This window comes from Piliocolobus tephrosceles, chromosome 10 (assembly GCF_002776525.5).
Source record: "Piliocolobus tephrosceles isolate RC106 chromosome 10, ASM277652v3, whole genome shotgun sequence".
Classification (NCBI taxonomy): domain Eukaryota; kingdom Metazoa; phylum Chordata; class Mammalia; order Primates; family Cercopithecidae; genus Piliocolobus; species Piliocolobus tephrosceles.
Genome location: NC_045443.1, coordinates 48,453,722 through 48,481,462, shown reverse-complemented (window position 1 = coordinate 48,481,462; position 27,741 = coordinate 48,453,722). Strand labels below are relative to the sequence as shown.

The following is a 27,741-nucleotide window of genomic DNA, read 5'->3' as shown; positions in this document are numbered from 1 at the left end:
TCTATAGAAAGTATTTCTGTATAAATATAAAACCTACAGAAAGCACAGAATTGCAAAGTAAGCACAGAAGTCTGTCACTGGGAGGGAAAGAATAATCACAAAGGTTCCAATCCTAAACAGGAAGCCAAGATAACAAGAGCTACCGTGTACTGAGCACTAACTATGTGCCAGGCAAGGTTCTAATGCCTTACAGTACATATTTACTAACTTATTTCGTCCTGACAGTCACTCTATCAGACAGGTATTGCCCCAGATAAATGAAACAGAAGCAACTTGTCCAAGATCACACAGCAGAGCTGATTCCAGTGCCTGTGTTATATACTATTACATCCTCTTAGTCACTGAATTCTTCTGATTAGTTTGGGAACATTTCCTGCCACAAACGAGTGAGTCAAGAGGTAAATAAAGCATGGCACTGATTATTCAAATTGAGGTGCTCACCATGCTCTAGAACCATGGATATGAGATGACTTTACAGGCATGATCACTTTCAGCCCCGCATTTTAGGAATGAGGAAACAGATTTTCGAGATGTTAATTTGTCCAAAGTCACCCAGCTAGCAAGCAGAGGAGCTGGGGCTGTTTGAATCCAAAGTCCACGACACTCCTAACCGCTGCTCAATGCTGCCCCACAAGAACGTCCAGCTGGCAAGACCCGGGGGCGGGCGGGGTGGGGAGGCTCGTTGCTCTCCCCGCTTCACCTTCCTGCTTCACGGCCGGGGGTGTGTTGGCTAAGTTCGCTCATCTGCCAAGCTTCGGGACACAGACCTATGTGAGCAAGTGATAAACAAATGCAAATAAATGTAACTTTCCACGTTAGCTAAAAATTCAGAGAACGTCAAGCCCAGGGAAATGGGACTAATCCCAGTTAGCCCGCGGCTCCAATCCGGTCCCCCGCCACCCCGAGCCTCGGGCCGAGAGAGGAAGCGGCTCCGGATGGAGAGTAAAGTGACAATCGGAGAAGGGCAGGCTGCCTTTCCTCCCGGGGGAGCCGAGGGGACCTGCAGAGGGCGGTTTCTCTCCGCTTTTCCTGTCCCACCCCGTCGGCCTGCCCCCCACCCCCTCCGGCCTCTGCGCCAAGCCCGCGCGCCGCCAGCGGCTTCCTCCTCTCGGGGTCCTCGTTCGGCCTCTGCCGGCCTCCGCTACTCCGCGGTGCCCGCCCCCATTGAGTTCAAAAGGACGCGCGGAGCGGCGCCGGCCCTCCCCCGGCAGCCCGTCGGACTGGAAAGGTGAGCACGAGGGGAGGGCGGGGGCGCCGGAAAGCCGGGTCGCCCACACTCGCCTCAGCCACCTCGGCCGCGGCAGGAACCGAAACCCGGAGCGGCCGAAGCTCAGCGCCCCGCTGGGACCGAGGGTCGCGGCGGCTGGGAACGACGCTCGCCGGCGCACCGGCCGCTCCCAGCGCAGCGCGCTCCGCCGGGTGCTGGTAACGCGGGGGGCTCCGGGCGGGGACGGGGGCGGGACCACGGGGCAAGGACCAACCCAGCCCGCCGCGTCCACCCCGCGTTCGCCGGGGCGTCGAGGGTCTCCGGGACGCGAGGCGCGGGCAGGAGCCAAGTGAGGCTCGGCAGGCTGTGCGCGGACCGCGCCCTGGATGGCGAAGGCAGGCCCGGAGGGGGCGGCCAGCCCGGCGTTCCTGCGTCCGAGGCGGGCCAGAAGGCGGCCCACGGCCCTCGCCTCCCGGTCCCGGCCCGGCTGCCGCGCTGCGCCCACTCAGCTCCGGAGCCTAGGCGCGGGTCCTGACCTTCCCGGCCCTCTCCTGACACCTGGTGGATGGCGTCACCAGAACTCCGAGCTGTGGAACCCTAGGGTACCTGTTAGCGCGCTTTGGCGAAACTGGGTCCGCTGCTGATTTGCGAACCTTTGCCTGACTTTCTCAGGCCTTGAGAGATCTCCTAGGTAAATTTGGTGGCCCACTGAAAGGATCGGGAGAGAGCGTGTGAAGGTAACACCCCGGTAAAGTGCACGTGGCCTCAGACCTGCTCCTGTGGAGAGCCCTTGGTACTTGGCGCCTGAGAAGATACTTAGGGAAACCAGAAGTGGGCAAGAGGAAAAGGGGAAGGGACTTGGGAAAACCTGGCACCAGAGGCGTTCCTGGGACTTCCAGGACTCGAAGCCCCAGGGGCCCACCCGCTGCATTCCTGTCTTTGCCCCTTTTCCTACAGATCTGCCTCTTCTCCAAGGAACTCAACCACTAGTGACAATGACCAGCCTCCTGACCACTCCTTCTCCGAGAGGTAGGCGAAGGCCTTTCCTAATCCCAGTGAGAAAGAATTGTTCAACACCCCCTTCCCCAGACCAGTCCTGGAAGCCTCAGCCCTGGTGGGAAGACTCCCGCCTCTCTCTGCCTGTCTCACACGGAAAAGGCCTGGGAGGAAGCAGAAACTCTAGAGTGTGCCCTTTAGTACTGTTTTAATCTGAAGTCACATGGACATGGTGACTTCACTACCACTTAAAGCTGTGTAACCTCGGTTTATCCAATGATTTTATGTCAGTAATCCCAGGACTTTGGGAGACTGAGGCAAGAGGATCTCTTGAGGCCAGGTGTTTGAGACCTGCCTGGGCAACATAGTGAGAGCCCCCATCTCTAATTCAAAAGAAAGAAAGAGGCCAGGTGTGGTGGCTCGTGTCTGTAATCCCAGCACTTTGGGAGGCCGAGGTGGGCGGATCACCTGAGGTCAGGAGTTTGAGACCAGCCTGGCCAACATGGTGAAACCCTGTCTCTACTAAAAATACAAAGAAATTAGCCAGGCTAGTTTTTTATTTTTAGTAGAGAGATGGTTTCACACCTGTAATCCCAGCTACTCAGGAGGCTGAGGCATGGGAATCACTTGAACTCGGGAGACGCAGGTGAGCTGAGATCGTGCCATTGCACTCCAGCCTGGGCAACAGAGTGAGAGCCGTCTCAAAAAATAGGGAGGGAGGGAGGGAGGGAAGGAGGAGAGAGGAAAGGAAAGAAAGAAAGGAAGGAAGGAAGACTGATTTTTATTTTTATTTTTATTTTTTTATTTTATTTTTATTTATTTTTTTTTTTTGAGGCGGAGTCTCGCTCTGTCACCGGGACTGGAGTGCAGTGGCCGGATCTCAGCTCACTGCAAGCTCTGCCTCCCGGGTTTATGCCATTCTCCTGCCTCAGCCTCCGGAGTAGCTGGGACTACAGGCGCCCGCCACCTCGCCCGGCTAGTTTTTGTATTTTTAGTAGAGACGGGGTTTCACCGTGTTAGCCAGGATGGTCTCGATCTCCTGACCTCGTGATCCGCCCGTCTCGGCCTCCCAAAGTGCTGGGATTACAGGCTTGAGCCACCGCGCCCGGCCGGAAGACTGATTTTTATAAGCCTAAAGGAAGGGCTTTACATTCATCCCTCTAATAATTTATAGCTATGGCAAAGAATGTAGCAGAAAGCCTTATAGTTAAATGTGGAAAAGGAATCTTAAAGATAACAGGGAAATCGTTTTTTAAAAACCTGCTAAAGATAGTATTTCTAACCTCTAAGCTCCAGGTTCATCATTCACAAAATAGGGAAAATAGGACCTATCTTATGATTTATGAAGATTAAATGAGACAGCCCATATAAAACACCTAGAAGAGTGTGTAGTATCTCGTAAGCACTCAGTCACATTGGTTATTAGTACTAATCCCTTGAAAGGGATTCTGCTGGCTTTCTAATTCCATTCTATGATACAGACCCAGCATCAAAACCCCATTGTTCCCTGAAGGTGTGTGGAGGCCGGTCTCTACTGCTCAGCACTCTGAGAATGGATGCCCACCTTTTAGTTCATCATCAGGCTGGGCCGGCCAAACTATCAGTTATTTATTGACTATTCTCAGCATGTGCTAGTTAGGGAGAGAGAGGAACAATGGTTGGTGTATACACCTTTGTCTTCCTATACACAGTCACATTTGTCATTAAGACAGACATTCCCTGCTTTTACTGTGTAGAAACAGGTGAGTGACAACACCAGTGGAAGTCTAAGACAGTGTCCTCTGTGACTGCTAATGCACACAATTCAGACTTTTAGTTTTCTGGTGAGAAGAGATAAAAGAGAGAAATGGCCGGGTGTGGAGGCTCATGCCTATAATTCCAGCACTTTGGGACGTCAAGGCAGGCAGATGGTTTGAGCTCAGGAGTTCGAGATCAGCCTGGGCAATATGGTGAAACCCCGTCCCTACAAAAAAATTTTTTAAAAAGCCGGGCACGGTGGTACACACCTGTGGTTCCAGCTACTCCGAAGGCTAAGGTGGGAGGATCCCTTGAGCCCAGGAGATGGAGGCTGCAATGAGCCGAGATCATGCCACTGCACCCTGGCCTGGGTGACAGAGCAAGTTCCTGTCTAAAAAAAAAAAAGACTTGGGGGGGTACGGAGTAGTGGGGAGAAATGGGTCAGCAAAGGCTTCATGAGTAGGCGAGGAAGGGATCTGAGTCTTGCCCTTGAAAGATGGACAAGGTTCGTACTGGCAAAGGGGCGCAGCAGGTATCTTAGAGAAGGGTGGAATACCTTTTCTATGCGTATCTGCTCTAGATAAAGGTGGAATACCTCATACCATGTGTGAAGCTACAGAAACAATTTACCCTGGAGGATGTTCAGGAAGCGTGTGGGCAAAGGACCTCCAGAATAAGCCTGCCCACAAGGGAGAAAAGGCGATACCTTGGTAGCTAGCTGAGGGATTAGAACCTCGGCAAAGGGGAACTGTTTACATTTTTAAAAATTTTATTATTTATTATTATTATTATTATTGTTGAGACCAAGTCTCGCTGTGTCGCCCAGGCTAGAATGCAGTGGCTTGATCTCAGCTCACTGCAACCTCCGACCCTGGGTTCAAGCAATTATCCTGCCTTAGTCTCCCTAGTAGCTGGAATTACAGGCGTGCGTTACCACGCCCAGCTAATTTGTGTACTTTTAGTAGAGATAGGGTTTCACCATGTTGACCAGGCTGGTCTCGAACTCCTGGCCTCAAGTGATCTGCCTGCCTCAGCCTCCCAAAGTGCTGGGATTACAGGCATGAGCCACCATACCTGGCCATTTTTTCTTTTTTTAAAACTTACGGTAAAATAAACATAGTATGGGTATTACCGTTTTAGCCACTTTTTCACAGGCAGTTCAGTGGTAGAGTAGTCCCCGCTTATCCACAGGGGATTCATTCCAAAAGCCCCAGCGGATGCCTGAAATCTCAGATAGTACTGAACCCATCTGTACTATGTTTTTTTCCTCTACATACGTACTTAGGATAAAGCTTAACTTATAAATTAGGCACAGTAAGAGATTAACAATAATAAAATAGAACAACTATAACAATATACCATAATAAGAGTTATGTGAAAGTGGTCTCTCTCGCTTAAAATACCTTATTTACTATAGATCTTAGAAACTTCAGTATGCAATTCTTTTTTTTGTTCTTTATTAAGTCAAGAACTTTCACCTTTTCACTTAAAGGAAGCACTTCTTGTTGGCTTGTCCAAATTGCATCACTATTCTTGTGCTTTGAGGCCATTGTCATGTAAAATAAGGGTTACTTGAACACAAGTGTGGTGATACTGTGACAGCCAACTACTAAGCATTTATAGCATGGATACCAAAGGATGATTCACTTTCCAGGCAGGATGGAGCAGGGTGTGAGATTTCATCACGCTACTCAGAACATAACATAATTTAAAATGTATGAATTGTTCCTTTCTGGAATTTTCTTTTTCTATTAAATTTCTATTTAATGTTTTTGGACTGCAGTTGACCGCAGGTAACTGAAACTTGGGAAAGCAAAACCACAGATAAGGGGGGACTACTGTATTTTTTTTTTGAGATGGAATCTTGCTCTGTCGCCCAGGCTGGAGTATAGTGGCACGATCTCAGCTCACTGCAAGCTCTGCCTCCTGGGTTCACACCATTCTCCTGCCTCAGTCTCCCAAGCAGCTGGGACTACAGATACCCGCCACCACACCTGGCTAATTTTTTGTATTTTTAATAGAGACGGGGTTTCACCGGGTTAGCCAGGATGGTCTCGCTCTCCTGACCTCGTGATCCACCTGCCTTGGCCTCCCAAAGTGCTGGGATTCCAGGCGAGCGCCCGGCCCTGGGGAGACTACTGTATTAAGTAATTCGTGTTCCTCACCACCATCCATCTCCAGAACTTTGCCTTCCCAGACTGAAACTTGACACCCATTAAACACTGTTTCCCCATTCCCCTGGCAGACACTGTTCTATTTTCTGTCTATATGAATTTGACTGCTCTAGGTACTTCATGTAGGTAGAATCATACAATAGTCCTTTTGCATCTGGCTAACTTCACTTAGCATAATATTCTCAAGGTTCATCCATACTGTAGCATGTCCCAATTTCCTACCTTTTCAAGGCTGAGTGATATCGTTGTATGTGTATATTACGTTTTGTTTCTCCATTCATCTATGATGGACAGTTGGGTTGCTTCCACCTTTTGACTATTGTGACTGATGCTGCTATAAACATGGGTGTGCAAATATCTTCTTGAGACCCTGCTTTCAGTTGTTTGGGATGTATACTCAGAAGTGGAATTGCTATATCGTTGTAATTCTGTGTTTAATTTTTTTGAGGATCCACCATACAGCTTTGCACAGCGGCTCCACCATTTTATATTCCTACCAGCAGTGCATAAAGGTTTCAGTTTCTCTGCAACCTTGCCAACACTTGTTACTTTCTGTTTAATAGTAGTCATCTTAATGTGTGTGAGGTGGTATCTCACTGTGGTTTTGATTTGCATTTCCCTAGTGATAGTGATGTGGAGCATCTTTTCATGTACTTATTGACCATTTGTACATCTTTAGAGAAATGTCTATTCAAGTCTTGTCCCATTTTTTAGTTGAGCTGTTTTGTTATTGTTCAGCTGTATATTTATATCCTTTAAAAATTTTTTTTAAAATTGATTATTGAGTCAGCCCTCTCTCTCTTTCTCTGTCTCTCTTTTTTTCCGAGACGGAGTCTTGCTCTGTCACCCAGGCTGGAGTGCAGTGGTGCAATCTCAGCTCACTGCAACCTCTGCCTCCTGGGTTCAAGCAATTCTCCTGCCTCAACCTCCCTCCTGAGTAGCTGGGATTACAGGTGCACGCCGCCATGCTCGGCTAATTTTTTGTAGTTTAGTAGAGATGGAGTTTCACCATGTTGCCCAGGCGGGTCTCGAACTCCTGAGCTCAGGCAATCCACCTGCCTCGGCCTCCCAAAGTGCTGGGATTACAGGTGTGAACCATCGCGCCTGGCCTCTCTTGTTTTTTTTTTTTTTTTTTTTAAGAGATGGGATCTTACTCTGTTGCCCAGGCTGGAGTACAGTGGCACAATCCTAGCTCACTGCAGACTCAAACATCTGGGCTTGAGGGATCCTCCCACCTCAGACTCCTGAGCAGCTGGGACTGCAGGCATGCACCATCACCCCTAGCAATAAAGTCTATAAAGACTTCCTGGCCGGGCGCGGTGGCTCAAGCCTGTAATCCCAGCACTTTGGGAGGCCGAGACGGGCGGATCACGAGGTCAGGAGATCGAGACCATCCTGGCTAACACGCTGAAACCTCGTCTCTACTAAAAATACAAAAACTAGCAGGGCGAGGTGGCGGGCGCCTGTAGTCCCAGCTACTCGGGGGGCTGAGGCAGGAGAATGGCGTAAAATCCGGGAGGCGGAGCTTGCAGTGAGCTGAGATCCGGCCACTGCACTCCAGCCTGGGCGACAGCAAGACTCCGTCTCAAAAAAAAAAAAAAAAAAAAAAGTAGGGGCCACATTATGACTTTCCCGGGCCCTGGGCACTTTTGTCTTTGTGGGCTCCTCCTTCACTTAAAAAATATTAAAAATCATATTTTACAACTATCAGTGTAAAGAATATGATAATATAATAATATTTATAATTAGTAATTCACATAACAACCTTAATATTTCTTTGACCTAAAATTTTGGTTTTTTTCCTTCTGATTATAAAAGAAATAAAAATCATTTAAAACATTTTCATGGGCCTTTAGAAGCATTGTGGGCCCAGGGCACTGTGCCTGTTGTGCCTAGCGCATAAGTCAGCCCTATTGGAAGTAGGGCAGTGGAACTGTGCCTTGTGGGCTTTGCCCACCCTGCCAGGTAAAGCTTATCTCTTGCCACCAAAGAATTGTACCAGCTACTGCCTAGGTTGTCCTCACCCTGTATTAGACACTTAGCATTTTTCTTTTCTTTTTTTTTTTTTTTAGACGGAGTCTCGATCTGTCGCCCAGGCTGGAGTGCAGTGGCACGATCTCGGCTCACTGCAAACTCCGCCTCCCGGGTTTAGGCAATTCTCCTGCCTCAGCCTCCGGAGTAGCTGGGACTACAGGCGCCCGCCACCGCGCCTGGCTAATTTTTTGTATTTTTAGTAGAGACGGGGTTTCACCGTGGTCTCCATCTCCTGACCTCGTGATCCGCCCCCCTCAACCTCCCAGAGTGCTGGGATTACAGGCATGAGCCACCGCGCCCGGCCAGCATTTTTCTTTATTTTATTTTATTTTATTTAAAAAAATTTTTTTGTAGAGATAAGGTCTTGCTATATTGCCCAGGCTGGTCTCAAACTCCTGGCCTCAAGTGATCCTCCCAGCTCAGCCTCCAAAGCAGCATTTTTCATTGCCCTTATTCCTCACCACAACCCTGTGAAACAGGTTTTATTTTCATTTTACAGAAGGAGAAACTGAAGTTCAGGGAAGTTAAGAAGTTTTCTTTTTTCTTTTTTCTTTTTTTTTTTTGAGACAGAGTCTCGCTCTGTCGCCCAGGCTGGAGTGCAGTGGCTGGATCTCAGCTAACTGCAAGCTCCGCCTCCCAGGTTCACGCCATTCTCCTGCCTCAGCCTCCCGAGCAGCTGGGACTACAGGCGCCTGCCACCTCGCCTGGCTAGTTTTCTGTATTTTTTAGTAGAGACGGGGTTTCACCGTGTTAGCCAGGATGGTCTCGATCTCCTGACCTTGTGATCCACCCGTCTCGGCCTCCCAAAGTGCTGGGATTACAGGCTTGAGCCACTGCGCCCGGCCTAGGAGTTTTCTTTTCCTTTTTTTTTTTTTGAGATGGAGTTTCCCTCTTGTCGCCCAGGCTGGAGTGCAATGGTGCAATCTTGGCTCACTGCAACATCCGCCTCCCAGGTTCAGGCGATTTTCCTGCCTCAGCCTCTGGAGTACCTGGAACTATAGGCACCCACCACTATGCCCAGCTATTTTTTAAATTTTTAGTAGAGATGGGGTTTCACCATGTTGGCCAGACTGGTCTCGAACTCCTGATCTCAAGTGATCCACTCACCCTGACCTCCCAAAGTGCTGGGATTACAGGCATGAGCCACTGTGAAATTTTCAAAGATTTAAAAAAATTTCCCAAGGTCATGCAGCTAGTAATGGCAGAGGCAGGATTTTATGCCAAGTCTGATTTACTGCAAAGCCTGTGTTCTTTCTGTCATGATGGACTGCTCCCAAGGTCTCACTCCACCCAACTCGCTGGTTGGTGCACATGAAAGAGAAGGCAGAAGAAAGGGGGCCGAGTTCCAGGGTGGCTTCCCATGGAAAGAACTGGGGGAGCCACCTTTTGTTGGACAGGTCTAGAGCAAATAAGTAGGCTGGCAGACTCAGGTGGCAAAAGATCTGATGTCTCAGTGATAAGAGATTTAGCTCAGCCTGGGAACAAGGGCCACAAGAAAGCCAGCCAGTATCTGGGTTAACAAAAAAAAGAGTGAGTAAACAGAATAGATCTTGAAGGTCATTTGCTATTGGTTAGGATTTGGGTGGGGCCTTCAATCTTATGGTCCTTTGTCCTGACATTCCACTTACAAGAAAAATGATGCTACAGTCTTTCCAAACCTTCCCTGCTCAGGTTTGGAAAGACTGTAGTGCTATTTAATAATTATTTCTTTGTTTGGACAAAGAAATGGGAAAGAAATGGGGTAGAAACAGGAGAGAATGGAGGAAAAGCTATAAGCCATTTCCTCCTTTTATGCCAGTTTTCCTGAACTTAGTTTATTTTGTTGTTCTTTTTTTCTTTTTTTTGAGACAGGGCCTCGATTTCACTCAGACTGTAGGGCGGTGACTCAATCACAGCTCACTGCAGCCTCGACTTTCCCAGACTCAGGTGATCCTCCCACCTCAGCCTCCCAAGTAGCTGGAACCACAGGTAGCGTGCCACCATGCCCAGTTAATTTTTGTATTTTTGTAGAGACAGGGTTTTGACATGTTGCCCAGGCTGGTCTTGAACTCCTGGACTCAAGCGATCCTCTAGCCTCAGCCTCCCAAATTGCTGGGATTATAGGTGTGAACCACCTTGCCAAGCATGTTATTTTGTTTAAAAGGTAATACATGCCCCTCAGAGAATAGCTTTCTAGACCTTTTCTATGTACAAACATGTATATGCATATTTATAGGATTTTTAAAAGTTACTTAAAAAAATATACAGAGAGACAGGGGTCTTGCTATGTTGCCCAGGCTGCACTCAAATTCCTGGTCTCAAGCAATCCTCCCACCTCAGCCTCCCAAAGTGCTGGGATGATGGGTGTGAGCCACTGCACCCTGCCAATTTACTTTTTTTTTTTTTTTTCAAAACAAAGATGTATTCCTACTAGACATACCACCTGGCAATTTGCTTTTTTCATCTAACCGTTTATCCTCTCCCAGTAATATTGTACATCTCATATTCTTTTTAGCAACTGTTTCTACAATGCATGGCCTATAATTTATTTCATCATTCCTCTCCAGATAGCCATTCTAAGTATGTCTGGATTTTTTATTTTAAAATTTGATTTCAGTGAGAATTCTAATAGAACACTTTCCATTTATAAAAATTCAAAAACTAAGACTGAGAGGGGTTCTGATGCTCAGCTAGTTCAACTAGCCATTCTGTACTAGAATTCTCTCTCCAAGATGCTGCCTTGCTTTTGTCCAGTTTTGCTCTTTCTTCTGTTGGGGAGACATCTGTCTTTTCGAGTTTCCGCTGTTAGTTCTCTTGTACAGGTCATGCCTTGGCATATTAGAAGACAGAATTTAAGTTCTAGGCTCCCTTTTTTCTCTGGGCTTTTTCTTGCAAGCTTTCCTTATCTGACATGGTTTGCCTGCTCACCTCAAAACTGTGACACCCAGGCTGGGCACGGTGGCTCATGCCTGTAATCCCAGCACTTTGGGAGGCCAAGGCGGGCAAATCACCAGGTCAGGAGTTCAAGACCAGCCTGGCCAACATGGTAAAACCCCGTCTTTACTAAAAATACAAAAAATTAGCTGGGCATAGAGGTGGGTGCCTGTAATTCCAGCTACTTGGAATCACTTGAACCTGGGAGGCAGAGGTTGCAGGGAGCTGAGATCGAGCACTGCACTCCAGCCTGGGTGACAGAGTGAGACTCTGTCTCAAAAAAAAAAGAAAAAAAATAAGACCGGGCGCGGTGGCTCACACCTGTAATTCTAGCACTGTGGGAGGCCAAGGCAGGTGTATCACGAGGTTAGGAGTTCAGGAACAGCCTGACCAACATGGTGAAACCCCGTCTCTACTAAAAATACAAAAATTAGCTGGGTATAGTGGCATGCGCCTGTAATCCCAGCTACTTGGGTGGCTGAGGCAGGAGAATCGCTTGAACCCGGGAGGCAGAGGTTGCAGTGAGCCAAGATCGCACCATTGCATGTTAGCCTGGGCCAGAGAATGAGACTCCATCTCAAAAAAAAAAAAAAAAAAATTAGCCGGGCATGGTGGTGCACATCGTAACTCCCAGCTACTCAGGAGGTTGAGGCAGGAGAATCGTTTGAACCCAGAAGGCGGAGGTTGCAGCGAGCCAAGATCTGCAGTGAGCAGAGATCCTGTCTCCAAAAAAAAAAAGAAATGAAATCATGAATGACACCCAGATGAACTCAGCAGTCTAGGAGTGGTACGAAGTAGAGCAGTACTGTCGCCTCCATTTTTAGACCATATTTATATTACTGGTGCCTAAAATAACAGTAATTTTAAATTTTTTATGATTATAACAGTAATTATTTATCATTGTGAGAAATTTGGAATATAAAGGAAAGCACATAAAACAAAACAAAATTCAGGCACACACCTGTAATCCAAGCATTTTGGGAAGCCAAGGTGGCAGGATCCCTTAAGGCCAGGAGTTCAAGACCAGCCTGGGCAACATAGCAAGACTCCCTCTCTACTAAAAACTGTAAAAATTAGCCAGGCATGGTGGCACACACCTATAGTCCCAGCTACTCAGGAGGATGAGGTGGGAGGATTGCCTCAGCCCAGGAGTTCAAGGTTACAGTCATCTATGATTATATCACTGCATTCCAGCCTGGGTGACAGAACAAGACCCTGTCTCTAAGAAAAAAAGAAGAAAATCAAAATCATTGAGAATTCCACAACCTACCTGTAACTCCTGCTGCTGTTTTGGAGTATATCCTTCCAGTGTTAGTGGTTTTTTAGGGACCCCCTGTAAGTACTTTATATGTGATGCTGCTAAGCCATAGCTTCCCCATTCTTTGTGAGTAGTTGGCTTCCTGAACCTAAGAGCAAGAATGTGTTAAATTCTCATCTTGTTCAATTTGGTGTGTTTCTTTAGACATTTGAAATGTGTCTGTGTTTATCAGTTTACTAGTTGCCCCTCAGCTTTGAAGCCTTTAACAAATTTCTCAGGGCTGGGCGCAGTGGTTCACATCTGTAATCCCAGCACTTTGTATTGTTGAGGCAGGAGGATCGCTTGAGCCCAGGAGTTCAAAACCAGCCTGGGCAACACAGTAAGACTCCATCTGTACAGAAAATTTTTAAATTGTTGAATCTTCCCTGGGTCTGCAGGATCTGCATTTACCCAACGGGCATTCAGCTCAGCCTGTGTAGAAGGCACCAATAAAGCATAAGACCAAAAAAAAAAAAAATCTTGAAAAGAATTTGAAGTTCAATATGTATTTTTTGAGACAGGGTTTCACTCTGTCAGCCAGGCTGGCGTGCAGTGGTGCAAACACGGCTTGCTGCAGCCTCAGCTTCTCAGACTCAAGTGGTCCTCTTGAGTCCTCCTCAGGGTTCAAGTATCAGCTGTTTTTTTTTTTGGTAGAGACAGGGTCTCCCCATGTTGCCTACGCTGGTTTTGAACTCCTGGGCTCAAGCAGTCGTCCTGCCTCAACCTCCCAAATTGTTGGGATTATAGGCATGAGCCACTGCACCCAGCCTTGGACTTTGTTATACTAGTTTTATTATTTAATATTTTTTATTTTGAATTACATAAAGGCCTTATTTTGGTCCTCGCATGGTTTGACGTAACAATATCAATTCAAAAAGACTAAGGTTAAACCCCAGTGAAAGAGTCTCTGTCTAGACTGGCATCACTTCATCCCTTAACAATCCATTACTGCCTCACTTAGGCCTTATAGCCAGTCTGTATTTCTCTTCCTTGTCCACAAGGATATTATACTCTTTTTTTTTTTTTTTTTTGAGACGGAGTCTCGCTCTGTCGCCCAGGCAGGAGTGCAGTGGCGCGATCTCGGCTCACTGCAAGCTCCGCCTCCCGGGTTTACGCCATTCTCCTGCCTCAGCCTCCCGAGTAGCTGGGACTACAGGCGCCCGCCACCACGCCCGGCTAGTTTTTTATATTTTTAGTAGGACAGGGTTTCACCATGTTAGCCAGGATGGTCTTGATCTCCTGATTTTGTGATCCGCCCGCCTTGGCGTCCCAAAGTGCTGGGATTACAGGCGTGAGCCACCACGCCCGGCCTTTTTTTTTTTTTTTTCTTTGAGTTGGAGTCTCACTCACTCACTTTTTTTCTTTTTTGAGTTGGCCTTTTTTTTTTTTTTTGAGTTGTTGCCCAGGCTAGAGTGCAATGGCGTGATCTAGGATCACTGCAACCTGTGCTTCTCGGATTCAAGCTATTCTCCTGCCTCAGCCTCCTGAGTAGCTGGAATTACAGGTGCCCACCACCATGCCCAGCTAATTTTTATATTTTTAGTAGGGACGGGGTTTCACAATGTTAACCAGGCTGGTCTCAAACTCCCAGCCTCCATCACCTCAGGTGATTCGTCTGCCCTCAGCCTCCCAAAATGCTGGGATTACAGGCATGAACCACTGTGCTTGGCCTATAAATAATGTTATGATGTTTTCTGATGCTATCTACTCTTGTAGCACCTTCAGTTCTCCTTAAGCCCCTCCCATCCTCACTCTCAACTGATTATCTTACATCCTATTTTGTAATTGTTAATTTATTTATTTTTTGAGAGACAGGGTCTGTCACCTAGGCTAGAGTGCTATGGCACAATCATAGCTCACTGCAGCCTCAAACTCCTGGGCTCAAGAAATCCACCCACCTCAACCTCCCAAACTGCTGGACCTACAGGCGTGTGCCACCATACCTGGCTATTGCTTTATTTTTATTTTTTTGTAGAGATGGAGGTCTCTCTATGTTGCTCTCAGCCTGATCTTAAACTCCTGACCTCAAGCGATCCTCCCACATTGGCCTCCCAAAGTGCTGGGATTATAGGTACAAACCTCTGGGCCCAGTTAAGATCTTATTTTAGAATGGGTAGGCTGGGCACAGTGGCTCACACCTGTAATTCCAGCACCTTGGGAGGCCAAGACGGGCAGATCACCTGAGGTCAGGAGTTCAAGACCAGCCTGGCCAACATGGTGAAACCCCATCTCTACTAAAAATGCAAAAATTAACCAGGTGTGGTGGTGGGTACCTGTAATCCCAGCTACCTGGGAGGCCAAGGGCAGAGAATGATTATAACCCGGGAGGGGGAAGTTACAGTGTCCCAAGATGGCACCACTGCACTCTAGCCTGGGTGACAGAGCAAAGAGTCTGTCTCAAAAAAAAAAAAAAAAAATTTATTTTAACTTTAGAGGCCAGGCGCGGTGGCTCACGCCTGTAATCCCAGAGCTTTGGGAGGCCAAGGCGGGTGGATTACAAGGTCAGGAGATTGACACCATCCTGGCTAACACAGTGAAACCCCATCTCTACTAAAAAATACAAAAAATTAGCTGGGCATGGTGGCGGGCACCTGTAGTCCCAGCTACTCAGGAGGCTGAGGCAGGAGAATGGCATGAACCCAGAAAGCAGAGCTTGCAGTGAGCCGAGATCGAGATTGCGCCACTGCACTCCAGCCTGGGCGACAGAGCGAGACTCCGTCTCAAAAAAAAAAAAAAATTTTAAGAGACAGGGTCTCACTATGTTGCCCAGGCTGGTCTTGAACTCCTGGTCCCAAACAGTTCTCCCACCTTGGCCTCTCAAAGTACTGGGATTATAGGCACAAGCCACTGGGCCCAGTTAAGATCCTATTTTCTTGAGCAAATTAAAGTTCTCAGAAGAGAACTGCCAAAGGCTCCCACCCCCACCATCAACCTGCCACCTGCATTTGTGCCCATCTACTCTGCTTTTCCTCCTTCCAATGGTACTGTCTCTGCTGCTGTCTGCAGCCAGCCCCTCTGTGCTCTAGATCTCGTCTCTTCAAGAACTCTTGTGCATCATCAGTTGTCCCTCTCATCTGAGTCATTCTTATCTGTATGCAAACACGCTGGCATTTCTCCTATCAGAAAAACAAACAAATTTGAACTCCCTTTCCCCTCCAGTCACAGCCTCATTTCTCTGCTCACCTTTACAGAGAAATTTTGTGTAAGCATTTATTTATACTCTGCCTCCAGTTCCTCTCCTTCCATTTCTTCCTTGAACCCACCCTAAATTACGGGTTTGTATCCAGCACTTCACCAAAACTTCTCTTGTAAAGGTCATTTATGATCTCTGCATGGCAAAAACTGTTTGGCTGCTGCTCCCCAGTCTCCTTGGGCTCAGTCTTGGGTTCTCTTTATCTGCGCTTACTCCTGGGTGATCTCACCCAGTCTATGGTCCTAATTATCTAATGACTTTTCAACCTCCAGTACCATACATATATCTGTATTTTATATATATATATATATTTTGGGGGGGGGGTTATTTGTTTTTGTTTTTTAAATAGAGATGAGGTCTCACTATGTTGCCCAGGCTGCTCTTGAACTCCTGAGGTCAAGTGGTCCTCTGTCCTCAGCCTCCAAAGGGCTAAGATTACAGGCGTGAGCCACCGCACCCCACCTCCAAATTCTAGTCTTGACATCTGAACTTTGATATCTAGTAAGCAATCATGTTTCTTCCAAATTTGTTCCTCCCGCAGGCTTCCCCCTCTCCTATAACTCCATGCCTTCATCTTTGACTCCACCCCACATCCAATCCTGTCAGTCTTTTTTTCAGATTATATTCAGAATCCCACCACTTTCTCAGAGCTGCTGCAAAAGCAATTAATGCTGTCATGGAAATTAGAAAAAGGGACTGGGTGCGGTAGCTCACACTTGTAATCCCAGCACTTTGGGAGGCTGAGGTGGGCAGATCACTTGAGGTCAGGAGTTTAAGACCAGCCTGGTCAACATGGTGAAGCCCCATTTCTACTAAAAATACAGAATTAGCCAGGCGTGGTGGTGCATGCTTGTAGTCCCAGCTACTCCAGAGGTTGAGGCAGGAGGATCACTTGAACCCAGAAGGTCGAGGCTGCGGTGAATCACGATCATACCACTGCACTCCAGCCTGGAGGACAGACTGAGGCCCTGTCTCAAAAATAATTAAGTGAATAAATAATAAAATAAAAATCTGATCAGTCTCTGCCCCAAAACCTGTAAAAGCTTCCTACCTCACTCACTGAAAAAGCCCGTACCTTGGCCTACGAGGCCTGTGTTGTGCAGGCCTCCTTGACTTTCTCTGCTTCTCCTCTCCCCCTTGCTGCCACTCAGGGGCCTCCATGCTGTGCATTTAACAGGCCAAGCATGCCTGGCCCCGGGGTGTTTTTCAGTGCTGTGGACAGCCTTCCTGTGAACTTGCTGTCCCCTCTGCCTGGAATGTTCTTCAGTCAGCTCTTTGCATGGCTGCCTCCCTCACCTTCTTTAGGTCTTCACTCAAGTCACCCCTGACAGCCTTCTCTAAAACCACAACTCCACATCCCAGCTTTCCATCCCCTTTTCTGCTTATTTCTACATAGTGCTAATTCACATCTAATATAGCATACCTTTTACTTATTTATTTATTTATTGTTACTTTTTTTTTTGAGATGAAGTCTCTCCCTGTCACCCAGGCTGGAGTGCAATGGCGCGATCTCAGCTCACTGCAACCTCTGCCTCCTGGGTTCAAGTGATTCTCCTGCCTCAGCCTCCCTAGTAGCTGTGACTACAGGTGCACGCCACCACGCCCAGCTAATTTTTGTATTTTTAGTAGAGACGGGGTTTTGCCTTATTGGTCAGGCTGGTCTCCAACTCCTGACCTCATGATCCGCCCGCCTCTGCCTCCTAAAGTGCTGGGATTACAGGCGTGAGCCACCGTGCCCGGCCTTATTTTATTTATTGTCTGTCTTCCCCCTCTAAAAATGTAAATTGTATAAAGAGAGGGTTTTTTATTGTGGTAAAATTATACATAACATAAAATTGACCATTTTAACCATTTTCAAGTATACAGTCCGGCAGTATTAAGTACATTCACGTTATTATACCTTCACCAACACCACCACGCATCTCCAGAACTTTTTCATCCTCCCAAACTAAAACTCTATAGCCATTAAATATTAACTCTCCATTTTCCCCTTCTCTAGCCCCTTACAATCTCCTGTAGTACTTTCTGTTTCTATGAATTTGATTACTGTAAGCACCTCATATAAATGGAATCATACAATTTTTTTTTTTTTTTTTTTTTCTGGAGACAGAGTCTCGCTCTGTTGTCTGGGCTGGAGTGCAGTGGCACGATCTTGGCTCACTGTAACCTCCACCTCCTGGGTTCAAGTGATTCTCCTGCCTCAGCCTCCCGAGTAGCTGGGATTACAGGCACCTGCCACCACATCCGGCTAATTTTTGTATTTTTAGTAGAGACAGGGTTTTGCCATGTTAGCCAGACTGGAATGTTTGTCCTTTTGTGCCTGGCTTATTTCACTTAGTGTCATGTCCTCAAGTCATTCATGTTGTAGTATATGTCTGAATTCCTTCCTTTTTTTTTTTTTTTTTACAGAATTTCCTTCCTCTTTAAGGATATGTTTATGCCACATTTTGTTTATCCATTTATCTATTGATGGACATTTGGGTTGTTTGTTTCACCTTTTTTTTTTTTTTTTCTTGAGATGGAGTCTTGCTCTGTCGCCCAGGCTGGAGTGCAGTGGCACAATCTTGGCTCACTGCAAGCTCTGCCTCCCGGGTTCACGCCGTTCTCCTGCCTCAACCTCCCGAGTAGCTGGGACCACAGGCGCCCACCACCACGCCCAGCTAATTTTTTTTTTTAATAGAGATGGAGCTTCACCGTGTTAGCCAGGATGGTCTCAATCTCCTGACCTCGTGATCCGCCTGCCTCAGCCTCCGAAAGTGCTGGGATTACAGGCGTGAGCCACCACACCCGGTCCATTTTACCTTTTATTTAGGTATTGCATAATGCTCCTATGAACATGATATACAAGTATCAGTTGAAGTCCATTCATTTCTTTTGGGTATATACCTAGAAGTGGGATTGCGGGATCGTACCCAGCATCCCAGCAATGAGATTGCTGGGTAATTCTGTTTACTCTTGGCAGGAACTCTAAAGATAAGAGTTTTTGCCTGTGTTGTTCACTGATAGAAGCCCAGAGCCTGGCATAGAGTACACACTCAGTAAATTCTTTTTGAACTGTTTAATTTCCTTATCTAAGAACCTAGAATCTCAGTCTAAGAAGGCTGTGCAGGTTGTCTGACCCAGCTTGCTCTCAGTAGTCCCATTATGACTTCCAATGCTTGCTGTTTCAAGTTCAAAGCCCTCCAAACAGGCCGTAATAATGTGTTCTAGAGCTTTGCTGGGGAATCACATCAAGCTCACCACATCTTTGCGGAATCCACCTTCCTTCCATGGCCCCTTCAGGTTCCCAATCCCTCTCTCTTTCTCAGAAGCTCCTGTGTCACTAACAGAAATCCCATTTACAAGTTCTTGCAGTGCCCTTGGCTGTCATATCTGGTCCTTTTAGATTAGTCTGGTGCTTGCTGAGTTTCTTTGTTTCTGTTGAGCTCACTTCCCCCTTGTCCCCAAAGGCTCCACTGCTCCTTAGTACAAAAAAATGATTCTCTTTGATAGGAGACAGAGGTGAAAAGGCCTGAGGGAATTCTGCTTTCTCTGTTACCTCCAACCTGACCCCTCAGGCCCAAACAAGCCTAGCTTTTTCTTTGTTCTTGTTCCAGATATAACGCTTTTTAAATTGTCCTTCACAGGGTGCAGTGGCTCACACCTGTAATCCCAGCACATTGGGAGGCTGAGGAAGGCGGATCACCTGAGGTCAGGAGTCTGAGACGAGCCTAGCCAACATGGCAAAACTGTCTCTACGAAAAAAATACAAAAAGTAGCCGGGCATGGTGGCACAGCCTGTAATCCCAGCTACTTGGGAGGCTGAGACAGGAGAATTGCTTGAACCCAGGGGGTAGAGGTTGCAGTGAGCCGAGATAAAGCCACTGCACTCCAGCCTGGGCGACACAGTGAGACTTGGTCTCAAAAACAATAATAATAGGCTGGGCACGGTGGCTCACGTCTGTAATCCCAGCACTTTGGGAGGCCGAGGTGGGCGGATCACGAGGTCAGGAGATCGAGACCATCCTGGCTAATATGGTGAAACCCTGTTTCTACTAAAAAAATATTAAAAATTAGCCGGGCGTGGTGGCACGCTCCTATAATCCCAGCTGCTCGGGAGGCTGAGGCAGGAGAATCGCTAGAACCTGGGAGACAGAGGTTGCAGTGAGCCAAGATTGTGCCACTGCACTCCAGCCTGGGTGACAGAGCGAGACTCTGTCTCAAAAAAAAAAAAAAAATCTGATGTAGAGTCTGCCTTCTTGCCATTGTTTAAATATTGAGGTAAATTTCTTTGCACCTTTCTTCATCTGCACTTTCTGCTTCACCCAATGGCTTCATATAAGTGGAAACCGACTAATAGCTGCATCCCGGCAAGGCATTCTGTAGAATTTTTTTCTTAAGGTCTTCCTGTTTGACTAAAATATTCTCTAGTGAGAAAGCTTGCTTTTGATCATGTTAAACATTAAAGGTATAAAGAGGAGGGGAGTCCTCTGAACCTCTTTTGGTTCTAGGGGCTGCTCAATTTTTTAAAAATTAAAGAATAAATAACTGAAAATAAACTAAAAATAAAGAAGTTACATATAAATTAGCATGACTTCTGCATTACACTGACATCATTCCCTAAGTTACCTATCACCAGTCAGCCAGTTCATGTTAAAGAAGCACTTTGTAGCACAACTGTCTGTATTTAATTGTGATCATCTGGTTTCCTCCCACCTTTATCCCTTTTTTTTTTTTCCCCCCTGAGACAGGGTCTCACTCTGTCACCCAGAGTACAGTGGCACAATCACACCTCACTGCAACCTGGACCTCCTGGGCTCCAGTGATCCTCTCACCTCAGTTTCTCAAGTAGCTGGGACTACAGGTGTGTGCCACCATGTCTGGCTAACTTTTTTTTTTTTTTTTTTTTTGTAGAGATGGGAGTCTGGCTATGTTGCCCAGGCTGGTCTCCAACTCCTGGGCTCAAGCAATCCACCTGCCTTGGCCTCCCAAGGTGCTGGGATTATAGACATGAGCCAGTGCATCTGGCCTCCTCCATATATTATTAAAAAAAAAAAAATAGAGATGGTGTCTCACTATATTGTCCAGATTAGTCTCAAATTCCTGGCCCCAAGCAATTCTCCTGCCTCCACCTCCCAAAGTATTGGGATTACAGGTGTGAGCCACCACACTCAGCCTAATGTACAAAGTAAGTTATTGTTGGTGATTGAACAGAAATTACTCATCTTCAAGCTTCTGACATACATTAATCTACTCAATGCTTTGTACATCCTAAATTCTCAAATGTTTAAAGAAAGCAAAACTAGGAACAACTGTATAGAACTCTAGATCCATGGTAGGAACATGGATTGCAGCCCTGGGAGATTTGGGGCGGAAAGTGCATGGTGAAAGGTGTGAAGTCATGACCAGGTAGATAAACTTCAGAGCTTCCCTTTGATGGGAGTACAGTGTTGTATAACCTAATCTCAGAAGTTACATACCATCATTTTTGCCATAGTCTGTTAAAAGCAAGTCACCAGGTTCAACCCATATACCAGAGGAGAGGCATGCTCAAGGATGTCAATACCAGGAGGCAGAAATCATTGTGAGCCATCTCAGAAGCTGTACACCACACTGCCATTTCACAAATCAAGAAACTGAGGTACCGCCAGGCACGGTGGTGCATGCTTGTAATCCCAGCATTTTGGGAGGCCAAAGCAGGAAGATTGCTTGAGGTCAGGAAGTCAAGGCTGCGGTGAGTCAAGATTGCGCCGTTGCACTCCAACCTGGACAATAGTGAGATCATCCTTGTCTCTACAAAAAAAAAAATGAAGGAAAAAAAAGGCCAGGCGTGTGGCTCACACCTGTAATCCCAGCACTTTGGGAGGCCAAGGCAGGTGGATCACGAGGTCAGGAGATCGAGACCATCCTGGCTAACACGGTGAAACCCTGTCTCTACTAAAAATACAAAAAATTAGCCAGATGTGGTGGTGGGTGCCTGTAGTCCCCGCTACTCGGGAGGCTGAGGCAGGAGAATGGCATGAACCTGGGAGGCGGAGCTTGCAGTGAGCCGAGATGGTGCCACTGCACTCCAGCCTGGGCGACAGAGCAAAACTCCGTCTCGAAAAGAAAAAAAAAAGAAACAGGTTCAGAGAGGTTTAGGAACTTCCTCCAGGTCACCTAGTAATATGCTTAGGCAGGATTCAAACCCAGAGCAACTCTCCCTTTTATTTATTTATTTATTTATTTATTTTTGAGACAGGGTCTCACTACTCTGTTGCCCAACAATGCAGTAATGCAGTGCTGGCTCATTGCAGGCTTAGCCCCCTGGGCTCATGCAATCTTCCCACTTCAGCCTCATGAGTATCTGGGACTACAGGCACATACTACCACACCTGGCTAATTTTTACATTTTTTTTTTGTAGACAGGGTCTTGCCGTGTTGCCCAGGCTGGTCTCAAACTCCTGGCCTCAAACAGTCCTCCCACCTTGGTCTCACAAAGTGCTGGGATTACAGGCGTGACTCACGATGCCTGGCCAGCTTTCCCTTTTAATGACTAAGCATAGTAACAAAGTCACCTTAAATAATATTTAAGTAGTAGCTACTATATGATGCTTACATGTTCTCTCATTTAATCTTCACAGTAGAACTACAATGTTGGTTAATATAGTTCCTATAGGTAACAGATGAGAATGGATGAATGAATCAAATGTATAGGCCAGCCACAGTGGCTCACACCTGTAATCCCAGCACTTTGGGAGACCGAGTCAGGTGGATCACTTGAGGCCAGGAGTTCAAGACCAGCCTGGCCAACATGGTGAAACCCTGTCTCTACTGAAAATACAAAAATTCACTGGGCATGGTGGCACACACCTGTAATCCCAGCTTCTCAGGAGGCTGAGGCAGGAGAATCGCTTGAGCCAGGAGGTGGAGGAGCTGAGATCATGCCACTGCACTCCAGCCTGGGCAATGGAGTGAGACTCCATCTGAAATAAAAAATGTATACCTGTTCCAGACAAACTCTAAAACCATTTTTCCTCAGCTCTCACAACACAACAGTTAACACAAAAGACTTCTGTGACCCCAGGCCGGGCGCAGTGTCTCATGCCTGTGGTCCCAGCACTTTGGGAGGCTGAGGCGGGTGGATCATGAGGTCAGGAGATCAAGACCATCCTGGCTAACATGGTGAAACCCCATCTCTACTAAAAATACAAAAAATTAGCCCGGCAAGGTGGTGGGCACCTATAGTCCCAGCTACTCCAGAGGCTGAGGCAGGAGAATGGCGTGAACCCAGGAGGCGGAGCTTGCAGTGGGCTGAGATCCGGCCACTGCACTCCAGGCTGGGCGACAGAGCGAGACTCTGTCTCAAAAAGACACCAAGTGGGTGTCTTCTAATCAATTCCGACATTATCTACCTGGAGCCAGTGTCAGATACCACAGGTCGAAGGCTGGGTCCCCAAGGCTCCACCTCTCTTCAGACATTAGTCACAAGTCCAGGCCTCCAAAACTTGTGACCAACCAGCTTCAAGTTGGAGTTCCCACCCCTGCCAACCCCTGCTTTGGGGTTCAATTAATTTGCTGGAGTAGCTCACAGAACTCAGGGAAGCAATGTTTACTGGTTTTTTATAAAGGATATTGCAAAGGATACAAATGAGGACATGTGTAGGGTGAGGTGCGGGGAGGAGGGGCGGAGCTTCCATGCCCTCCCTGGGTGTGTCACCCTCCGGGAACCTCTGCATGTTCAGCTAGTTGTTTTTTGGCGTTTTGTTTTTGTTTTTGTTTTTGTTTTTAGATGGTGTCTCATTCTGTCACCCAGGTTGGAGTTCAGTGGCACGATCTCAGCTCACTACAACCTCGACCTCCTGGGCTCCAGCGATTCTCATTCCTCAGCCTCCCAAGTACCACACCACCACACCTGGCTGATTCTTTTTTTTTTTTTTTTTTTGGTATTTTTGGTAGAGATGGGATTTTGCTGTTTCCCAGGCTGGTCTCAAATTCCTGGGCCCAGGAAATCCAGCCACCCCGGCCTCCCAAAGTGCTGGGATTATAGGCATGAGCCACCATGCCCAGCCATGTTTAGCTATGCGGAAGCTTTCTGAGGCCAGTCCTCTTGGGTTTTTAATGGAAGCTTCATGATGTCAGCATTACTTTCCCAAATTCTCCCTCTGGAATGAGGATCTTATGACGCACTATCGGAAAGGCAGGGGAAGATGAGAGTCCTGCCTTGGGGCAGGTGAAGGGAAAAGCAGGAAAAGGCCGGAGAGATTCCGTTTCCTGACACCCACATCATAACACAAGGCTAACGGGCTGTGGGAATTAGGAGCCAGGAACTGTGGATGAAGACCTAGAATATGTGTGTGTATGTATATATGTAAAAAACACCACAGTAACCATTTGCCCAAGGCCACAGAGTGGTTGAGGGTACTACCATTCCTAGACAAAGAGCGGGGACCAGTGGAAAAAGGTTTGGCCTGGCCTTGGAAGGGGAAGTGCTCTGCACAGCCTGCCTCTGCTTTCTGTATTGCGGGACCAGAATGGTTCATCAGGCTTCCCTGGGCCTGCGTGGAAAGACCCCTCAACAGTCTTGGCCCCTCTTAGCACAGGCCCACCTGACCACCACTGATGCCCTCATTTCACTTGCTGTGGATGGAAACCTGCATGTGTCAGGCACTGGATGGGAGTCATGCTCACACCACGCTCCAGCCACACTGGCCTTTGAGTCCCCCAGTCTCAGAGCTTTGACCCAGGCTCTTCTCTCTGCCTGGAATGTGCCCCATCCCTGTTACCTGGTAAACTCTTACCCCTGCTTCAGCTCCCAGCTCAGATATTCCTCCCTTGGGAGGTCACTCCTGGCTGGAAGACTAGATCAGGGCCCTTGGCCACACACTTTCCTAAGTGCACTTACGGCAGCTCCTCACCGTGCAAGCTGTGGAGGGTGCTGTGGAGGGTGAGCCCCGGGAAGCTGGCCCGTGTCCATTTTGCTCGACCTTTCATCTAGCACAGGGCCTAGCAAAGAGGAGGCAGTGGGTGAGTGTTGCTGTTTGTGGGATGCCAGTCAGGTCGGGGTGCCTCCTGTGGGTGATGCCAGGGTCAGCCAGCCGGTTTTCCCCAGGAGACCTCTATCCTGCAGTAACCTCTACATTAAAATGCTAATAGGAAAGAACAGAAGGGCTTCCTGACTCCCTCTGTAAACACTTAAAAGGGACTTCTGGAGACCACTCATTTTGTCATGTTCTGTCCCTGGGTAATGACTTTAGGGTGGGACTTTCATGCGCTGAAGGATAAATAAACCCGTAGCAGGAGGGGGCGCAGGATCTATTTTAGGGCAGAGGAGAGGCCTGTTTCAGAACCTTTCAAATTGCAGGGCCTATCCTGGAAGTGTAGAAAAGGGTTTTTAATAGGAGAGGAGCACTATTTCATTATGTTAAAATAATGTTTACAAAGAGTCTGTAAGAATGCTGCAAGAAAATGCACATGCTATATAATATAATGTAAATATATGCGCATGTACATCTCATTTGATCTCACTTGTGTAAACATATGCATTCCTAATAATGGCTTATCCTTACTGAGTTACTTATTAAATGTCACAACAACCTTTTAAAGTAGGTACTCTTACCTCCATTTTGCAGATACAGGTTAGGTAATTTTTCCCAAGGTCACACAGCTAGTAAAGGACAGAGTTCATATTTGAAACCCAGTCCGTCAGGCTCTATAGGCCCTACTCTTTTTTTTTTTTTTTTTTGAGACGGAGTCTTGCTCTGTTGCCCGGGCTGGAGTGCAGTGGCCGGATCTCAGCTCACTGCAAGCTCCGCCTGCCGGGTTTACGCCATTATCCTGCCTCAGCCTCCCGAGTAGCTGGGACTACAGGCGCCTGCCACCTCGCCCAGCTAGTTTTTTGTATTTTTTAGTAGAGACGGGTTTTCACCGTGTTAGCCAGGATGGTCTCGATCTCCTGACCTCGTGATCCGCCCGCCTCGGCCTCCCAAAGTGCTGGGATTACAGGCTTGAGCCACCGCACCCGGCCTATAGGCCCTACTCTTAACCATGATATTATGCAGGGAGAAATCCATCAACATGTTGTCTTTGGGTGGTGGTTTTTTTCTTCTCTCTTCTCCAGGATTTTCTATTTGGATTTACTATAGGAGTTAAATGATAAACTTTTGAATAGCAGAGAAGGTGGGGTGGTGAAATTTAAAAGCCAAATATATGCTTTCAAACAAAAGAATTTACCCCATTTCCTTTTCCACTTTTCTACATTTTCCAGAACTGATGACCACCCCAATTTTACGGCCCACTGAGGCCCTGTCCCCAGAAGATGGAGCCAGCACAGCACTTATTGCAGGTAATAGACTCTGAGCCAACTCCAAGGGACCTTCTGGATCAAGGGCATCTCTCTGCAGAGAGAGCCTGACCAAATCCATTAATGGGCTCACTCTGGCATGCAAGTTATATTACACACACAGAGAGAGCTATAAAAGACTCAGAGGCTTCTGTCAGAGGCACTACCAGTAAATGACAGGTTGGGAGGTGGCCACAAATAGATATGCATACGGACGTTACACTCGAGTACATGGGTAGGGACGAGGGTATATGTGGTTGGTTGAGTGGGTGAGGAAGAGGGGGAGGATCAGAGAAACCACTTCCTGTTAGGATAAGCCATTTCCTGTTCCCTCCTTCCCGTTTCTATAAGAATCAGGAACTGGTTTGGGAGGAAGTTCAGTTTTGTCAGAAATCAAAAGCATGTGTCCTTAGCTTAACTTAAGCACCAGCAGACTCCAGCTGTTATGTGCCATGGAAATTGGGGTTGGTGGGGGAACATGGTTTGGATGGAAGTGGACACTAGTTAATGAAAACAAGAGGATCTTTATGAAAACAGTGACTAAATCAGATGACTCCAGGAATTACTGAGACATCCTCAATCCTGAAACATCTCTACATTTTCCCTCTCCTTTCCAAGTTGTTATCACCGTGGTCTTCCTCACCCTGCTCTCGGTCATGATCTTGATCTTCTTTTACCTGTACAAGAACAAAGGCAGCTACGTCACCTATGAACCTACAGAAGGCGAGCCCAGTGCCATCGTCCAGATGGAGAGTGACTTGGCCAAGGGCAGGGAGAAGGAGGAATATTTCATCTAATGACTCCTGGGCCCCAAGGAGCTTATTCCTGGCTCCAGCGCTAACATACTGACTGCTTATTATGAAAGTTTTCTCTGAAGCCAGGGAGAAGCATTGATTGATGTGGGCAAATCCAAGCTCCAGCCAGGTCGCAGTCCCAAATGCCGACATCACTGACTCCAGGGACCAGGGACATGGAGAAAGTTGTTTATGGTATCTTTAACCAGGCCCTCTTATTAGAGCTGGTGTTTGTGACTGGTCAAAAAGATGGGGCTATATGAGGGGACATCTGAGTATGTGCCCAGTCATCTTTTTTCACAGGTTGAAGGGAGAGAAAAGAGCGTTAGGGACATTGGCTGCTCTACTCTGTCCCCTACCTGGTTACCTAGTGATAGCTCCCGTGGAGATACTGTCCATACAAGGTCTTCCCAGAGGCTGGATACCACAGTAAAAGGCCAGGCCAGGAGGGGTAGGAGACTCTGGAGATCTTAACTCCTGATAAATGTGCTACATCCCCTAATCTGAGCCCTTCCTTTCCATGTTCGCTGACAACCTCATGCTTACGTGATTTTTATCCAAATTAAAATTTTTCATTGCTACAGAAGTCCGATTCTCATGTGCAAGAAGTAACTACCTTTACGTTTTGAATTATTTTTCCTTAAACATTTTTGACATTTTCTTTTCCCTATTTAATGCGTTTGCATATGGTCTCTCCCAAGCAATAAGAACCTTAGGAAAGTTCTAGAAGTTTGCAGAACTATCTCAGGGATTTGAGACAAAGATGGTGCAGGAAAGCTTGTTCCAGAGTAATGTCATTAGAAACATACCCTGGGAAGGCAGGGTGCAGTGGCTCACGCCTGTAATCCCAACACTTTGGGAGGCCAAGGCGGGCAGATCACGAGGTCAGGAGATCGAGATCATCCTGGCTAACACAGTGAAGCCCTGTCTCTACTAAAAATACACAAAAAATTAGCCGAGCATGGTGGCAGGCGCCTGTAGTCCCAGCTACTTGGGAGGCTGAGGCAGAATGGCGTGAACCCGGGAGGTGGAGCTTGCAGTGAGCCAAGATTGCGCCACTGCACTCCAGCCTGGGCGACAGAATGAGACTCCGTCT

The 27,741-nt window shown here is 47.3% G+C and overlaps 1 protein-coding gene across 1 annotated transcript; it reads left to right on the top strand.

Moving 5' to 3' along the window:
• The first annotated feature begins 1,234 nt into the window (after positions 1 to 1,234).
• On the top strand, positions 1,235 to 27,234 carry SMAGP (small cell adhesion glycoprotein). The gene is made up of 4 exons (XM_023211092.1): positions 1,235 to 1,425; positions 2,165 to 2,236; positions 25,777 to 25,854; positions 26,470 to 27,234. The coding sequence occupies exons 2-4, from the start codon at positions 2,203 to 2,205 to the stop codon at positions 26,646 to 26,648; spliced, it is 291 nt and encodes a 96-aa protein (XP_023066860.1). The 5' UTR covers positions 1,235 to 1,425; positions 2,165 to 2,202; the 3' UTR covers positions 26,649 to 27,234.
• The last annotated feature ends 507 nt before the right edge of the window (positions 27,235 to 27,741 follow it).

What these genes read in the sequence shown, in the direction of transcription:
- SMAGP (XM_023211092.1), top strand. Translation starts at nt 2,203, where the DNA reads ATGACCAGCCTCCTGACCACTCCTTCTCCGAGAG. An exon ending in GACCACTCCTTCTCCGAGAG is followed by an intron (nt 2,237 to 25,776) that starts GTAGGCGAAGGC and finishes TACATTTTCCAG; the next exon opens with AACTGATGACCACCCCAATT. An exon ending in CAGCACAGCACTTATTGCAG is followed by an intron (nt 25,855 to 26,469) that starts GTAATAGACTCT and finishes CTCCTTTCCAAG; the next exon opens with TTGTTATCACCGTGGTCTTC.